Source organism: Dendrobates tinctorius, unplaced genomic scaffold (genome assembly GCF_039654945.1).
Source record: "Dendrobates tinctorius isolate UK_male_01 unplaced genomic scaffold, ASM3965494v1 ptg000129l, whole genome shotgun sequence".
Classification (NCBI taxonomy): Eukaryota; Metazoa; Chordata; class Amphibia; order Anura; family Dendrobatidae; genus Dendrobates; species Dendrobates tinctorius.
In genome coordinates, this window is record NW_027361797.1 from 50,640,960 (window position 1) to 50,659,899 (window position 18,940).

At 45.5% G+C, this 18,940-nt stretch overlaps 1 protein-coding gene across 3 annotated transcripts in view; it reads left to right on the top strand.

The window, feature by feature from the left end:
- The window catches only part of LOC141047816 (cytochrome P450 2K1-like), a 147,175-nt gene that overhangs the window by 78,665 nt on the left and 49,570 nt on the right, over positions 1-18,940 (top strand). For 2 of the 3 annotated variants that reach the window (XM_073543137.1, XM_073543138.1), the window contains one exon: positions 12,710-12,883. The exons of the other annotated variant lie outside the window; for it this stretch is intronic. In XM_073543137.1, the coding sequence (XP_073399238.1) occupies positions 12,710-12,883 (174 nt within the window). The remainder of the gene's footprint in view (positions 1-12,709; positions 12,884-18,940) is intronic. 3 annotated transcript variants of the gene reach the window in all.

Sequence of the window (18,940 nt, forward strand, 5' to 3'; positions counted from 1 at the left end):
CACCAGTTAGTGTGCAGTGCAAGGGGAGGCTATATTTCGGTGCATCAGCTCTGTTGGTTATTAGGCTGCCTTATAAGGCTCCCTGATAGCTGCATTGCTGTTTTCACACTGCTGTGCAAACTGCTTTTTTAAAAGCAAAAATACTTTTCATCCCCTTTTTTGCCCAGTTACCAAGCGTTCATTTTTCCACACTTTTGTGTGCAGCAGTCCTGCTTATTAGGCTGCCTGCTGCCATACTTGGGACTGAGAGCATCATTGTCAGCCTCCTAAAATCTCTAGGGAGCTTCAAATTCTCCCCAGTCCTATATAGACATTTTATACACAATCCAATTTCAGCCTGTTATATTGAGGTGTAATCTACACTGGGCCTGAGATATTAGTTCAGTGTCCTTACCTGGATGGTGGGGCACCACACCTCAGGAGGAGGTGCAGTACCTCTGTGGCAACTGAACCCTCAGGGGCGCCACATATACACCATCCAATTTCAGCCTGTTATATTGAGGTGTAATCTACACTGGCCCTGAGATAATAGTTCAGTGTCCTCAAATCTGTAGGGAGATTCAAATTCTCCCCAGTCCTATATAGACATTTTATACACCATCCAATTTCAGCCTGTTATATTGAGGTGTAATCTACACTGGGCCTGAGATATTAGTTCAGTATCCTCAAGTCTGTAGGGAGATTCAAATTCTCCCCAATACTATATACACCTTGCACCTTGTTTTACAGTACCATATTGCTGGTGGTATTTTGGGTACATTTTCTCAAAAATGAGGAAGCGTGTTGGATGAGGCCGTGGAAGTGGAAGTGGGCGTGGGTTGCCAGCTGGTAATGATGGTGTTGGTGTTTGTGGTGGATCTGCTGGTAGTGGCAAAAGCACAATAGCACCTAATGCAGAAGTTGTTGAGCCTGCATCATCGTCTGGCTCCAAAAGGCCTCGAAGGCTCCCTTTTCTGGGAGTAGGTAAACCTCTTTCAAAGCCGGAGCTTCAGGAACAAGTTTTTGCTTACATTGCTGACACAGCCTCCAGCTCTATCGCCTCCTCTTCTGAACTTTCAAAAAATAAAAGCACTGAGTCGTCATTGGAGGCTCATGGTCAGGAACCACACCTTTCCTTGTGTCCTTCACCCCTACCAAAAGTAAAGGATGCGGCAGGCCACACTACAGATTACTCCATGGAGCTCTTTTCACATACCATGCCTGGGTTAGCAAGTCAAATCATGACTTACCCAGTCCAAGAAGAATCTGACATGGAGTGCACTGATGCACAGCCACTGCTAGATTTATCTGCTGGTACATTCACTCAGAGCACTACATTGTCCTCGCAGTGTACTGAGCCAGAATCTGACCCTGATGAAACTCAGGTGCCCCTTCCTGCATACTATACCAACTTACATGGTGACACAGAGGAAGGTGCACATGACATTGAAGAGGAGGTGATGGATGACCCAGTTGTTGACCCAGATTGGCATCCATTGGGGGAATAGGGTGCCGCTGTCAATAATAATAATAATAATACATTTTATTTTTATAGCGCCGACATATTCCGCAGCACTTTACATTTCAGAGGGGATTTGTACAGACAATAGACATTACAGCATAACAATAATCACATACAGTAGATTATAACAAATAACAAGAGGAGTGAGGGCCCTGCTCGCAAGCTTACAGTCTATGAGGAAAGAGGTAGACACGAAAGGTGGGTGGTAACAGTTGCTCTGATTGTATGGACCAGCCATAATGTTAAGTGTGTAACAGTACAGACACAGAGGGCTAATGGATGCATAAAGCATGTGGGAACATGATGCTGGGAACCTGGTTATGGTAAATCTTTTGGCTCTGCCACACAGGGATAGGTTAGGTTAATGTGTTGAGGCGATAGGCCAGTCTGAATAAATGCGTTTTCAGGACACGCTTAAAATTGTGGGGATTGGGGACTAATCGTATTGACCTGGGAAGTGCATTCCAAAGAATTGGCGCGGCACGTGTAAAGTCTTGGAGACGGGAGTGGGAGGTTCTGACTATTGAGGATACTAACCTCAGGTCATCAGCAGAACGGAGGGCGCGGGTAGGGTGGTATACTGAAACAAGGGAGGAGATGTAGGGTGGTGCTGAGCCATGGAGGGCTTTGTGGGTGAGGGTAATAAGTTTATACTGAATTCTGGAGTGGATGGGTAGCCAGTGTAATGACTGGCACAAGGTAGAGGCATCGGTGTAACGATTGGTGAGGAATATGATCCTGGCTGCAGCATTCAAGACAGATTGGAGAGGGGAGAGTTTGGTAAGAGGGAGACCGATTAGAAGAGAGTTACAATAGTCGAGACGAGAATGAATAAGAGAAACAGTAAGAGTTTTTGCAGAGTCAAAAGTAAGAAAAGGTCGAATTCTAGAAATGTTTTTGAGGTGCAGATGACAAGAGCGAGCCAGTGATCGAATGTGGGGGGCAAAGGAAAGCTCGGAATCAAGTATGACCCCAAGACAGCGGGCATGTTGCTGGGGAGTAATAGTGGAACCACACACAGAAATAGCAATGTCGGGTATAGGTACATTAGTAGCGGGAGGAAACACCAGGAGTTCAGTCTTTGACAGGTTCAGTTTCAGATATAGTGAGGACATGATATTAGACACAGCGTTTAGACAATCGCCAGTGTTTTCTAGAAAGGCTGGCGTGATGTCAGGAGAAGAAGCGTATAATTGGGTGTCATCAGCATAGAGATGGTACTGGAAACCAAATCTACTGATTGTTTGACCAATAGGGGCAGTGTACAAGGAGAAGAGGAGGGGGCCCTAGAACCGATCCTTGAGGAACCCCAACAGTAAGGGGAAGGCGAGAGGAGGAGGAACCGGCAAAAGAAACAGTAAAGGAGCGGTCGGAGAGATAGGAGGAGAACCAGGAGAGAACTGTGTCCTTGAGGCCAATGGAATGGAGCATAGTGAGGAGGAGCTGATGATCCACAGTGTCGAATGCTGCAGAGAGATCCAAGAGAATTAGCATGGAGTAATGACCATTTGATTTAGCTGTTAGCAGATCATTAGAGACTTTAGTGAGGGCAGTTTCGGTGGAGTGTAAAGAGCGGAAACCGGATTGGAGAGGGTTGAGAACAGAGTTTTCTGAGAGATAGCGGATAAGACGGGAGTGGACCAGGTGTTCCAGGAGTTTAGAGATGAAGGGAAGATTAGAGACAGGTCTATAGTTAGCGGCACAGTTTTGGTCGAGGGATGGTTTTTTAAGTAGTGGATGTATGATGGCATGCTTAAATGAGGAGGGAAAAATACCAGAAGAGAGAGAGAGAGAGGTTAAATATTTTAGTTAAGTGAGGGGTGACAGCAGGGGAAAGGGACTGGAGGAGATGTGACGGAAATGGGTCACTGGTGCAAGTAGTTGGGCGAGAAGATGCAAGGAGCCTGCTTACTTCTTCTTCTGTGACTGGTTCAAAATCAGAGAGTGAGTTAGATGCAGTGGGGGAGGGAGGACAGTGCATGGTATGAGGGGATTTGGAGATAATTTCCTGTCGGATCTGGTCAATTTTTTCTTTGAAGTAATTGGCCAGATCGTCAGCTCGGAGCTCCGTGGTTGGGGCCTGTACTCTTGGATTGAGTAGAGAATGAAAAGTGTCAAAGAGACGTTTCGGGTTGTTGGACAGTGAGGTGATGAGGGTGTTGAAATAGGTTTGTTTGGAGAGGTGAAGGGCAGTGTTGTATGTTCTAAGCATAAACTTAAAATGGATGAAATCTTCATGTAGATTGGATTTTCTCCACAGACGTTCGGCGCACCTGGAGCACCGCTGCAGGAAACGTGTTTGCACCATGTGCCAGGGTTGTCGCCGTCTGTGTTGTGGTGTTCTATTTATAGGGGGTGCAAATTCATCCAGGGCACTTTGAAGTGTTTCATTGTAATGCTTCAATGCAGAATCAGGACATGAGAGGGAGGAGATAGGGGGCAATGAAGACTGCAACTTCTTCAGAAGTTTCTGGGTGTTAATGGCCTGTATGTTTCTATAAGTCTGGACAGTGGGGGTGACCTGAGCAGCCTGGCAGTTCTTTATAGAGAATGAAAGAAGATTGTGGTCAGAGAGCGGGAGAGGGGAGTTTGCAAAATCATCCACTGCACAAAGCCGAGAGAAGACCAAGTCGAGGGAGTTTCCGTCTTCATGCGTTGGAGAATTAGTAAGCTGCGAAAGGCCAAATGAGGAGGTTAGAGATAAAAGGTGAGTAGCAGATGGGGAGAGGGGAAGAGCAATGGGGATGTTGAAATCTCCCATGATGAGGGTAGGGATGTCACAGGAGAGAAAATGTGGAAGCCAAGTGGCAAAATGATCCAGGAACTGATGGGAGGGGCCGGGAGGACGATACACCACCGCCACTTGCATGGAGAAAGGGGTGTAGAGTCTGACGGCATGGACCTCAAAAGAAGGGAAGACAAGTGAGGGTACTTGAGGGATAACCTGAAAGGTACATTTTGGTGATAGGAGCAGACCAACGCCTCCACCAGCTCTATTGTATGATCTTGGGGTATGAGAGAAGTGTAGCCCCCCGTATGAAAGAGCAGCAGCAGCAGCGGTAGTATCTGACTGCTGGATCCAGGTTTCAGTAAGAGCCAGGAGGTTAAGAGAATTAGAAAGGAAGAAGTCATGAATGAAGGAGAGTTTGTTACACACTGAGCGAGAATTCCAAAGTGCACAATTAAGAGAGACAGATGGCATGCAGGGAATATTAATAAGATTAGAGGGGTTTCTGAGTGTAGCAGTGGGGGGGTTTGACTTTCTATAACATGGGGGACCAGGGTTGGGAGCAATGTCTCCTGCGACTAGGAGAAGGAGGATAGAAAGAGTGAGCAGATGGTTAAGTGATTTGTGAGAGCGTCTCTGGTGTTGAATGGTGGGACTGCCTGGATCTGTGCAATTTAACAATGTGAAAAGAGCGTGAGTGCTATACATAGGAGAGGAAAGAAGCGAGGGGCCAATATGGATGGAGTGTGGAGAGTTAATGCCAGGGCGGTGGATGTGTGTGAATGCAGCGGCAAGGATATACATTACACAAATACATATGGTATATATTTGTTGCACTCCAAATGTACAGGGAGTAGATGTATATAAATGTCTTACCTGTCTAACTGCCATGTTATAACTGCCAGAAGTACTTTGATACATGTACTTCGATTACATGTGCATAAATGCCACCCCTGCATAAATGCTCCCCCTAGCTATGTCTGAATATATAGGAGGTTAAGGCTAAGTTTTTTTTTTTTTGTTTTTTTTTGGCTCTCTCTTCTCGTTAATCAATCACAATAAATTGAGACACCAGGACCCTATAAAATGTTGTGGTCAAATAAACACATGTCCAGCACTACATGGATCATAAAGCACTTTGAAAAGTTTCTTGACCTCACAACATAAGGGGACAAGCAGAGTAAGTTGAAAAAAACTATATACCAGATATAAGTTTGCAGAGTTGAAAACACATAGATAGCATTCAGGATTAACTGCTTGCTGACATTGAATGGAGACACAGGAGTGGATTCAGAGCAGAGATTGGAAAAGCTGGTTACCAGATATAAGTTTGCAGAGTTGAAAACACATAGATAGCATTCAGGATTAACTGCTTGCTGACATTGAATGGAGACACAGGAGTGGATTCAGAGCAGAGATTGGAAAAGCTGGTTACCAGATATAAGTTTGCAGAGTTGAAAACACATAGATAGCATTCAGGATTAACTGTCAATAGCTCAGAAGAGGAGGCGGAGGATCCACAGCAGGCATCGACATCGCAACTGGTGTTAACTGGCAGGCCCGGTGCAGTCCAAAAACGGGTTACAAAAACCAAAAGCGTTGCAGGACAGCTAGGCCAGACGGTCAAATTAGCACAGCATGCAAGGCCTCAAAATGTCTTCCATAGTAGGAAGAGTGCAGTGTGGCACTTTTTTGAACAAAATCCTAATGATCAGGCAAAGGTTATCTGTAAGAAGTGTGCAAAGACCTTTAGAAGAGGGAAAAATCTGAGAAATTTGAATACCAGTTGCATGCTTAGACATTTAAACACTATGCACTTGCAAGCATGGATGGAATACCAAATCTCACGTACCACATGTGCAACTGCTCCCAATGAAGGTAGTCAGCAATGCTACACCGTTTACCCCTCTGTAAGCCCACCAGTTAGCACACCACCAGCAGCAAATGTTGAGGTGTCGTTGCAAGGCCAAAGCAGTCAGGGAATCACAATGTTATTGCTATGAAAGACTGAATCTAGGCCATCAGGAAGAACACCAACTCCATTACCATCATAAACCCTCTCTCAGTCCGCCATGTCCACCGCTAGTTCCACCATATGCAGCTCTCAAGTCCAGCTCACCCTACCAGAGACTATGAGTAGGACAAGAAAGTACTCATCCTCTCATCCACGTACACTGGGTTTGAACGCCCACATTGCCAAGCTAATCTTGTTAGAGATGATTCCCTACCGGTTGGTTGAAAGCGAAGCTTTCCGCGAACTCATGGCCTACGCAGTATCACGCTATGACCTACCCAGTCGGCACTTCTTTTCTCGCAAAGCCATCCCAGCCCTCCACCTTCACGTGAAAGACCGCATTGTCCATGCACTCAAGCAATCAGTGAGTGGAACGGTGCACCTCACAACAGATGCATGGTCCAGTAGGCATGGCCAGGGCTGTTACGTGTCCATCACTGCACACTGGATTAATGTGGTGGATGCAGGGTCCACAGGGGACAGCGGCAGTGGGACAGTGCTGCCTAGACCACGGTAAAGGAAACAGTTGGGTGTAGGCGTTCGGCCCGCCTCCTCCTCCTCCTCCAGAAGCGAAAGCTCGTCCACAGAGCGCAGTCGCACGAGCACTCCATCCGCAGCTGCCAGTGTTGCACACTCAATGTCCCACTATCGAACAGCTGGTGGTAAGCATCAGCAGGCTGTGTTGAAGATGATGTGTTTGGGCGACAACAGACACACCGCGAAGGTACTGGCCGACTACTTGCAGCGACAATCTGAGTCATGGCTGGGCAGTCTACATCTTGAGGCAGGCAAGGTAGTTTGTGATAACGGCCGGAATTTTGTGGCAGCCATAGCCCTTTCAAAACTCCGACATATACCTTGCCTGGCTCACATCTTGAACCTGGTGGTGCAATGCTTCCTCAATAATTATCCGGAGTTATCAGGCCTGCTCCAGAAGGTCCGAAGACTGTGCTCGCACATCCACCGGTTGCCCGTACACTCTAGTCGTATGCAGAAGCTGCTGCGATTGCTCCAACTTCCCAAGCACCTCCTAATTATCGACGTTGCAACAAGGTGGAACTCCACCCTGCACATGGTTGAGAGGCTGTGCGAACAGAGGCAGGCTGTAATGCATTTGTGGGAGGATACACGGCCAGGCACTTTGAGGGCAGACATGGAGTTGTCGGGTGTGCAGTGTGCGAAGCTGAAAGACCTCTGTAAAGTCCTTCAGTGTTTTGAGGAATGCACACGACTTGTAAGTGCAGACGAAGCCATCATAAGCATGAGCATCCTACTTATGCGTCTGCTCATGCAAACTTTGACGCACATTAAAGAGCAGGCATCTGCAGCTGAGGAGGATGAGAAAGAGGAGGAGGAAAGCCTTGATGACAGTCAGCCATTGTCTGGTCAGGGATGTCTGGTGGAGGAAGAAGAGGAAGAGGAGGAGGATGATGATGGGATGATTATTTAAGGGAGGAGGATGCTTCTCGTGGGGCAAGAGAAAAGGTTGGCGTGGCAAGGTCTGATACAGGGTTTGTTCGTGACTGGAGGGATGTGGATTTGCCAGAAAGCGCTCCTCCACCCAGCACTCGCAGTTCATCATTGACACCTGGAACATTGGCTCACATGCCAGATTATGCCTTGCAGATCCTAAAAAGGGATCCCCGCATTGCCAAAATGATGAACGATGATGACTAGTGGTTGGCCAGCATCCTGGATCCACGCTATAAAGGCAAATTCCAAAACATCATGCCACAGGAGAATCTTGACCTAATATTGGCCAACAAACAAGCAACTCTGGTAAACCGTTTGTTTGAGGCATTCCCAGCACACAGCAGCGGTGATGGTTCTCCAATGAGCCATGGGGGAAACATGGAAGAGGTGTTCGTGGTGCACACATCAGAAGTGGCGTTGGAGACAGGGGTTTCATGACCATGTTGTGGACTGATTTTTCAAGTCCCGCTCACACGACTGGTAATACTGCATTGATTGAAAGTGACAGGAGACAGGAGTTGTCAACTATGGTTACAAACTACTTCTCCTCCCTCATCGATGTTCTCCCTTACAGGTCATTCCCCTTTGACTATTGGGCCTCTAAACTTGACGTCTGGCCTGAATTGGCAAAATATACCTGACAGGAGCTCGCTTGCCCTGCTGCTAGTGTGCTATCGGAAAGAGTCTTCAGTGCTGCTGGATCAATCCTGACAGAAAAAAGGACCCATCTGTTCACCCAAAATGTTGATGATCTAACCTTCATTAAAATGAACCATGCATGGGTTTCAAAGGATTTTGTCCCACCTTCCCCTGATGACACATAGGTTGCCAGAAAAATGGCTCGCTTTTGTCCTCCTCTACCTCGGACTTCTCTGATTCCTCCATTTGTAGCTGCTGAATGTCCAACATCAACATATACCATTTTTTAAATCTCCCTAACTGGGCTGCCTCCCCCCCCATGGTCGGGGGTCACCACCTAGCGCACGCAACCGTGCGAGTGCCATTGCCCTGGACAGGTGGGTGGGCCGACTCTTGGGTGCCGGCACTGGCACAGAGTCCCTCATAGTGCAATCAAGTGTCTCTGACGGTGGGGGTGCACACCCGCCGTCAGACACACCGGCGTACTATGAGGGGCCCAGTGCCAGTACCGACACCCACGAGTGGGCCCCCCTGGCTTGGTCAGGGCCCCAGCATTTGCAATATTTACCTCTCCCTGCTACTCCGCTGTGTAATCCGGGCTGTCAAATCCTTCCCTGGGACTGCCACTACAAATTTGGTGAACTGATAGATGATGGTTAAGACGTATCTATGCCCTGTCCTGCTGGCCGGGCTCTAGCTTCAGATGATCAATGGCTTCCATTTCTTATGGACGTCGACTCACAATGAGATGCAGTGATGGTTTATCATCAGCTTTCACACTCACAGACGTGTGACATTCCTGCCCACATTTTTAAATGTGCCCTCTCATGCCAATCCAATAGAATCGCCTACAGCCTGTGGCTTCTGTCTTTTGCACTCCAAAGTTGCCTGACAGATCATGATAGGCAGTGAGGACCATGTCTACATCTCTCCCTGTGATTAAAATTTGATGGAGATGAGTAACGCTGATGAGATCCACGGTACTGCAATACAGCAACCCTTTCTTCACAAAGAACTGTTTTCGCTGTCTCCACACACAAAGTAATTGAGGGTCAGCATCGCCTCTGAGAATTCTCCCAGGAGTTTTTCCCGTGATTAGTAATTCCTAAATTTCTGCAATCACTCGACTTTATGTCTGTACTTTTATCCATCTCGTTTCCTCTTGCGGAGAGTCTGGACTGTCTTACTGAGACAGAAATATATATGAAGATTTAAAAATACCCCAACAGTGTATACTGGTGTACGCTTCAAAAACATTTCCTTTTTTCTACTTTTTAGATTGTTGTCTAATCCATACTGAGGCTGTGAGTGTCTTTGTCGTACTCAGGAAATAAACACGGAGATTTTAAATGTTTAAACTATGCTATATATACATGTTATCCGGTGATACTGTACCCTTTCTCAACTTTCTGCAATCTTGTTGAATTCATACTGTGCCTGAGACCGTCTGAGTCTGCCTCCTGATTACAGATGAGTGGTGTTTGAGTGGAACTGTTGGCCAAGTTCAAATTCTAGCTGTTTTGGGCGGTGTTAGATCCGTTTGTCGAACTACAACACTTTGATTAAAATTCGGCTGCTCGAGTTTCCGTTCGAGAACGTTTCTTTAAACAAAAGCATATCTTTTTTTTAAATTAATAATGGTTTTCAATGATAATAGACAGTTTTAGGGCATAGTAGCGGTGTCTGGTAGCCAGCGGTGTAGTACACCTGTGAAGGAGCTACACCGTGTGTGTTTCTAATAATTTTTTACCGCATATTGTCCTGAAAATCCTTTTGGGTCTAGTAACTGTGTCTGCTACTCAGAAGAGGAGCCCACCCGTGAACCAAGCTATGCCGCCTGTTTATGAAAGAGCCAGTTTTTGACTGCATTTACTGTACACCACTTAATACTTTGGGCCTAGTAACTGTGTATGCTACTCAGCAGAGTTGGCCACCCGTGAACCATGCTATGCCGCCTGTTTATGTAAGAACTGTGTGCTACTCAGCAGAGGAGCCCAGCTGTTAAGCAAGCTACAGCACCTGTGGTTTGGACACTTAATTTTTTCACATTCTTTCTGGAATGCCGTTTAGGCCTTATTCCGGAATTACGGTTGACCTGCACTTACTGGGAAATGCTTGTTCGCGGGGAAGAATTGTAATCCCAGATCCCCATCACTAACAGGGTTCAGCGTGTTATCCACACCTGTAAGCGATACACGCTGGTCCTTTCATTGTAGCACGCGTGCAGCCCCAAACATGTAAGGGCATGACAGACCTGTTATTGGCCGATCTCGCGTGCCAGAGTCTCGCGTGTCCCTCTTTTAAGCTGGACGCAGACCGCGGGGGCATGCCTGAGTCTTGTTCGTTAACGGAATTAAGCTTGCAATCTGTGCAGCTTTTATGTGGATGGCATGGTTGAGGTTGCCCGTGTTGAGTCCAATTAAGCCGCAGGCTCCACTCCTGGTGGTGCCCTTCTGGACATTCCTTAAGGTTCAGCTTTGCAACCATACTGCCCCCGGAAACCAAACACGTTTCCTGACAGTGACATTCTGGTCAAAGAGCGCGATGACATCACGTCTGTACGCCCTCTGCCTAAACAGTCCAAGTGCAGAGAGATGGAAGATGGGGATGACGAGGAGTCCAGAGTAAAGGGATTCCCTAGCGAGGAGACTTATTTAATTGCTTTAAAGGTTGGGAGCAATTTTTGGGGAGCACGATACTCTGGAGAATGATATCTGGGGCCCACCACACACTGGAGCATTCCAAAGGTGGACATCAGTCACTGGAGCAGCATTTACAGGGCCTATTATACACTGGAGCATTAGAAATGGGGCTCATTATATATGGAATATATGGAGCATTATTTGGGCCCATAAGACACTGGAGCTTCATCCCTGGTGAACAACATATACAGTACTGTAGCATTATGTGGAGCTCATCATATACTGTATCGAACATTATATGGGACCAATGATTCTGTATGGAGAAATATATGGGCCTCATTACTCTGTATGGCGCACTATGCGGTGGCCATAATACTGTATGGAGTAATATACTGTCCGTTTTTGGAGCTATTGGAGAATTTAAAATGGATATCAGTCATGTGATGTAAGAATTGAAGTATTTTTCATTGTACTGTACCGCTATTTCTCTGCCGTATCAAAGGATCTTGAATTGTGTTATGTGTTAAAGGAGCCCAGTTACACTCTTTGGCCCTGGGCCCACGAAAATCGGGAGCCAGCACTACCCCCCCCCAACTTTAGCCAAATAACCCCCAATTTTCAATGCCTAACTATTATTATATACTAAATTAAGGTTGACAAGCTTAAGGAGTAAGAATTGATGTTTTTGGCATTAAAATGGGCCCTGTAGGTGTGTTTCCTGTCCTCCACTCCCTGCCGACTTTTCTTCCCCATTGACTTACATTGGGTTTCGTGTTTCAGTCAGACTTCGACTATTCACAATAATCGGCCGATTTCGTTCTACCGGACTTTTGCGAAAGTCAGGCTTCGTGAAACCCGACTCGACCTGAAAAAAGACAAAGTCGCTCATCTCTATATGTAACACAAACAGTAGGTCATTTTCTGATGATAGCTTCCCTATAAGTGAATTATTTTTAGGTGAAAAACTGGACACAGCTGAAGCATTAGTCTTTCATGAAAATAGAGACCCTTCTTACTAATTCTAGATAATACCTATAATTAATTGATCGATGTGACGTGTCCTTTTTTAATAAAGAGGTTCGAGAATAATATTCTACTATGTACAACAGAGATCGCCATTACTCTTATCAGTTCTTGTCCCCAATAAGGGTCACAACATAAATCTGTCTCTCACCGACCTACATACTAGGACCAATGAGCCTACCCGTATTGTTTTTAGAGTATAGGAAGAAAGTGGAGAACCTCAAGGAAACCCATGCCAGCCTTCAAGGAGAACATATCAACTTCGGTCACATTTACACAAATGTTGTGTTTTTTTATTTGCTTGGGTTTTTCTTGCAAATAGAACATGTACCTATCATAGTATAAGGCCTTTTTCACATACACAAAGCCCTGTCCAATTTTGATCCATTTTACGGATTAAACTCATCCATTTCAACGAATTTCTGCTGTGTCTGTTTTTCACTGACTGAAACTAGTAGAAGCTGAGGAAACCTCAATCTATTTTTATCCTCAGTTGAGACAAATAGATGACACACATGTATGGTAAAAAAAAAATCCACACTAATCAAAAATTGATAAAATTGGAACCACTACACTGATAAAAGTAGGGTGGAACGCTAAGCACTGACTGGCCGAGCTGCTCCAGTTATTGTACTGATCTGTACTTTTTGCTGCAAAAAAATCTAAAGAGAAATTGTTGATTTCCACAGCTGTATAATTATTATCCCTTCCTCGGATCACTCCTTGGTCTACACAAAAAAGTAGAGCAAAACACACAAGAGCTGAGGGGTTTTATTTCCCAATTTTTGATGAATAGACGATTGGAGTTAGATGCAAATGACATCGCAGGATATATCGACGCCTATCTTCTGAAGCAGGAACAGGTGCGTTAATGGTGCATGTGTTACCTTAATTTTCATTTATGAGATCAAAACGGTGTAATATAAATTAATCTGGGAACAAGTGAGAATTTTACTATCTAGTTGGTTGGTTTTAGAGTTGTTCAGGATGAAGAGCACAATACTAAACTACAGCAATTTTTGGACTTTGAGATGCACCACAGGTTTAGGCAACATATGTTCCACCAATCAAAACTGTCCTGCCAGAATTAAAAAAAGTGTGCTAGGTCAATGTCACAATTGTTAATGAGCTACAAGGCATAATAGGGAGCCAATAGATACATTGTTAGTGTTTCTCTGCAGTGTGTGTTATAAATCCAATCCAAAACCAATGTCTTCTCTTATTGGACTTTTTCATTTTTCCCATCTTTTTCACCTGGCCCAGACCGCTATGAAGACTTCTTCCAGCCACAATTCGTGTATGCAGAGTTATCTTCACTGCCATTTTGCATCCTTGATCTCTATCCCTGCCCTTAGGTCCAAAAGTCTGTTACCCTGTGTAACTATTAGACAACTTTGGAGAAGGAATTTGTTAGAATCTGTTCAGTTTGTGACTATCTGCCATTTTCTTGTAGTGTTCTGGCTACTGGTCTTTTTCCCCTGGTGCTGGGTTTGTTTAGGGTCAGGTGATTGTATCACCCTTTATTAACCTGCACCTGTCTCCCATTCCTTGCTGGACGACAGTGTTAATCTGCTTGAGTTCTGGCTTGGAGCTTTGCTTTGCCTTCTGTGTGTTTAATTAGTGCAGTGCTGGGACCTCTGGTTCTGCTAGTCTTAGTTTCTGTTTTCAGTTTGTTTCTGCAGCCTTCTCTTTGTTTTCTTTTAGGAGGTGACCCGTATTTGTACCCAGTCCTTAGATCTTTCAGGGACCCCCTTCCCCCTATCTACAGGTCTTTGCTTGAGATTAACCTAGAATCGTCGGTGGGTCTATTCGCTGGGAATGGGTCGCCCACTCCATCATAGGTTATCAGCCTAGTTGCAGTGCAGGGTCAGATTTTCCCCCTCCTACCCTAGTCCTGTGCTGCAGTACCATAACAGTTTGTCCAGCCAGAGAGAGTATAAAAAAACAAACAAATAAAAAAAACCCTCCCGGATTTCTGCAATATGAACAGCGTTCAAGATCTCGCTCAATGCTTGCAAAGGTTAACATAGGAAGTTTCCGGCTTATGACAGCACGTGAGTAATTGCCCAGGAATCTGCCCGGAAGAGCCTAAGGTGAGTTTACCTGAATGTTTTTCTGGTAAGCAGCAGGAATTTTTTTCATTTAAAAATGCATGTTTACTTTATTTTCGGCTTAGACCCAGGTCTTCAGGGGCCGAGTTACAGCGTGTGGGGATTATTATGTCCTTATTGCGATGGGAGCCGTAAGTTTGGGCATTTTCATTGCGTTCAGATGACCTTTGCTTGATGTCAGTAGAAGCGTTTTTTTCTGCTATGGGGTTAATATATGACGACGATCCGGATTGGGTCGCTACAGCTGAGGCTAAACTCAGACAGCTGAAACAGGGTTCTGGTGATGCTGAGGGATAGTGTACCCAGTTCAGACGATGGTCTGCAGAGGTCAGCTGGAATGATCCAGCACTCAAAAGTCAGTTTTTAGCAGGTCTGAATTACAGGGCTAAAGACTTACTCATTGCATACCCTGCACTTGCTACACTTGAGGCTGCAATGCAGTTAGCCATCAGAGTGGATAGAAGATTGAGAGACAGGCAGAATGAGAAGGCTTCAATTCTGCTGGGTCCTGTCTCTCAAGAGACCCCCGTGGACTATGGGGAACCGATGCAACTTAGGGCGATGTCCTCTCGCTCCCAGGTGGGGGAGATAAGGTTCTCTGAGGGGCTTTGTCTTTATTGTGGTAAGACTGGCCATTTTATCAGCAATGTGAAGACTGCATAAATCAGGAAAAAAAAAAAAAAAGGGGGTCAGAGTAACTCTCTCGTTCATATTGCATTTTTACGGTCCACAGGAGTTTCTTTTTTTGGTAGTTCTATCTGTCATGGTCATACTATGGATTTTCAAGTGATGGTGGACTGTGGTTCTGCACTGAATTTGATCGATCAACAATTTCTAGACAAGTATAAGATTGAGTCTATACCTTTGTCATCCCCTTTTCCTGTAGTGGCAATTGATAACACTCCACTAGAGCATGGGTGCATTTCTCGAAAGGTCACCGGGTTTACACTCACTGTGAATATGGAGCACCAGGAATCATTAGATTTATTTGTACTTGATAAATTGGCTTTTCCAGTCGTCCTGGGGTTACCCTGGTTAAAAATGCACAATCCTGTACTGGACTGATCCATAGGTCAGGGGTGTTATGGGAAATGTTGTGATGTACACATCGCTGCTGTGGTGAAAAATGAGCTACCTAAAGCCATTCAGTAATTCTGGAAAGTATTTTCTGAAGTTGAGTCACAAGCTCTACCACCGCATAGAGATTACGATTGCGCTATTGAGTTTATCCCAGGTGCTACTCTCCCTAAGAGTCGTTTATTTATTCTGGCGATTCCCGAGAGGGAGGCCTTAAAGGAATACCGCAGACTAGTCTTGCTGCAGGTCATTTAAGACCCTCCAATTCCCCTGTGGCGGTGGGATTCTTTTTTGTCAAAAAGAAAGATGGGGGTCTTAGGCCGTGTCTGGATTTCAGGGAGATTAATAAGATCACGGTGAGCAATCCCTTACCCCTTGCCGCTAATTCCGGATTTGTTTAACCAATTAGTTGGAGCCATTTGGTTCTCTAAGATTGATCTCCGTGGGGTATATAATTTGCTGCGGATTAAAGAAGGCGATGAATGGGGGGGCATGGCCTGCTAGCAAGTGTGGCAGCTGCATAGTTACAGAGCTCCTGCAGCCCAGGACCTTTAGCAGCTCAACTCAGCACCCAGCTTCCTCCAACTACTCGCCTGCAGCTCCTGCAACCACCCAGGCACATGATGACATGCGGCAGATCACAGAAGAGAGGATCCCCACCGAGAGTGCCCGACTTCTTTGCAAGGGGGAAGTCCACCAAAGCAACAGGTAAAATGGTGCCTGCGTCCCCTTCAGGCTCCCCATGCTCCTCTGGGGGCTCTGGGAGAGGTGCAGGCAGAGAGGGGATTCATCATCACCACTCTGCTCCGCTCACTAAGGCCTGTTTCACACTTCTGTTTTTGACCATCAGTCAAAATCCGCCGTTTTTTTCCCCGTTGATTTGCATTACCGGCAGATCTTGACGGATGGCCATCCGTTGGATCCGTTTTTTTTGCGGATCCGTCAATTTTTTTGCGTCCGCCGAGATGCCTGGACGGACCATGTCACGTTTTTTGTGGTGAAGGATCCGCATTTTTATACAGCGCATACCCGGAGGAATGAAGTCAGGAATAAATTTAACCCTGAAATTATTTCTGGCGGCCAGAGAAGAAGAAAAAAAAAAATTCTCTCTCTCTCTCTCTCTCTCGACTGCGGTTCCTTTAAAATTCTTCATTCAGCGGATCCGCCCAAAAACGGATCCGCTGCCATCCGTTCACATCAGTTAGGAACGGATCCGCTTTTCCGTCTTTTTGGCGGATTTTAACTGACACAAAAAACTGAAATATGAAACAGGCCTAAGGAGGATATGCAGGAGATTCTTTCCTCTTTGAGGGCTTCTTTAAAAGAGGACATGCATAATATGCTTAGAGAGCTGAAAGGAGAAATCTCAGCTCTGGGAGAGCGCACCTCTTATTTAGAGAATAAAATGGCTGAATATGCCACTTCTTTCAATGCACTAGTCGATGAAAATGAAGCCATAAAGGAAGAATTGGCTCATGTCAGTGATAAAACATACAACTTGGAGAATAGATCGCGCAGGAATAACATTCGGGTGGGAGGGATCCCTGAGGAGGTCTTGGATAAGTATTTGCCTGCCTTCCTGCATAACGTTTTAAAGGCTGCTCTCCCTGAAATGTCCATTAACCCCTTCCTGACATCCGACGGTATATCCCGTCCATGGGACCTGGGCCCCTATGCCCATGGACGGGATAGTACGTCAGCGCGATCAGCGGCGCCCACGTGGTGAGCGCCGCTGATCGCGGCCGGGTGTCAGCTGATTATCACAGCTGACACCCGGCACAATGTGTCAGGGGCGGTCACGGACCGCCCCGACACGTTAACCCCTTGCACACCGCGATCAAACATGATCGCGGTGTACCAGGAGTTAAAGGGAAGCATCGGAAGGGGGTTGGCTCCCTCCGTGCTTCCCTGAGCCCCCCACGGCAGCGCAATGTGCAGCGCTGCTGCGGGGGGCTCCTTTCCTCCAGGCCCCCGAATCCAAGATGGCGACGGGGGCCTTCGGGGGCCTGAGGAAGCTGGCTTCCTCAGTGCCTGCAAAGCGCAGGCATGAGGAAGCCTTCTGCAGTGCCTGTGTCAGATCGCTGATCTGTCACAGTGATCTGTGATGTGACAGATCAGCGATCTGTCACAGGACAGTGATGTCCCACCTGGGACTATTTAATAAAGTAAAAAAAAAAATAAAAAAGTGTAAAAATAATAAAAAAAAAAATCGCCAAATAAATTAGAAAAAAAAAAAAAATATTCCCCTAATAAATCCATTTTTTGGAAATAAAAAAAAAAACAATAAAAGTACACATATTGGGTATCGCCGAGTCCGTAACGACCCGCCCTATAAAACTGTCCCATTAGTTAACCCCTTTAGTGAACCCCTTAAAAAATAAAAATAAAAAACGAAGCAAAAAATAATGATTTATTATCATACTGCCAAACAAAAAGTGTAATAACGCGCGATCAAAAAGACGCATATAAATATCCATGGTACCGCTGAAAACGTCATCTTGTCCCGCAAAAAACGAGCCACCATACAGCATCATCCGCAAAAAAATAAAAAAAGTTATAGCTCGCAGAATAAAGCGATGCAAAAATAATTATTTTTTATATAAAATAGTTTTCATTGCATAAAACCGACAAAAACATAAAAAAACTACCTAAATGAGGTATCGCTGTAACCGTACCGACCCGAAGAATAAAACCGCTTTATCAATTTTACCGCACGCGGAACGGTGTAAACGCACCCCCCCAAAAGAAATTCATGAAACGCTGGTTTTTGTTCATTCTGCGTCCCAAAAATCGGAATAAAAAGCGATCAAAAAATTTCACGTGCCTGAAAATGGTACCAATAAAAACGTCAACTCGTCCCACAAAAAATAAGACCTCACATGACTCGGTGGGTCAAAATATGGAAAAATTATAGCTCTCAATATGTGGTGATGCAAAAACTATTTTTACAATAAAAAGCGTCTTTTAGCGTGTGACAGCCGCCAAACATAAAAACCGCCATAAATAGTAAATCAAACCCCCCGTTATCACCCCCTTAGTTAAGGAAAAATAATAAAATAAAAAAAATGTATTTATTTCCATTTTTCCATTAGGGTTAGGGCTAGGGTTAGGGCTAGGGGTGTGTTGGGGTAGGGTTAGGGCTAGGGTTAGGGTAGGGTTAGGGTTAGGGCTAGGGCTAGGGTTAGGGCTAGGGTTAGGGTTAGGGCTAGGGTTAGGGTTAGGGGCATGTTGGGGTTCGGGTTGGAGTTAGAATTGGGGGTTTCCACTGTTTGGGCACATCAGGGGCTCTCCAAATGCAACATGGCGTCTGATCTCAATTCCAGCCAATTCTGAGTTGAAAAAGTCATATGGTGCTCCTTCCCTTCCAAGATCTGCCATGCGCCCAAACAGTGTTTTACCCCCACATGTAGGGTATCAGCCTACTCAGGACAAATTGCAAAACAATTTTTGGGGTCCAATTTCTCCTGTTACCCTTAGGAAAATAAAAAATTGGGGGCAAAAATATCATTTTTGTGGAAAAAAATGATTTTTTTATTTTCACGTCCGAGTGTTATAAACTTCTGTGAAGCACTTGGGGGTTCAAAGTGCTCACCACACATCTAGATAAGTTCTGTGGGGGGTCTAGTGTCCAAAATGGGGTCACTTGTGGGGAGTTTCAATAGTTTAGGTACATCAGGGGCTCTCCAAACGCACATGACACCCGCAGACCATTCCATCAAAGTCTGCATTCCA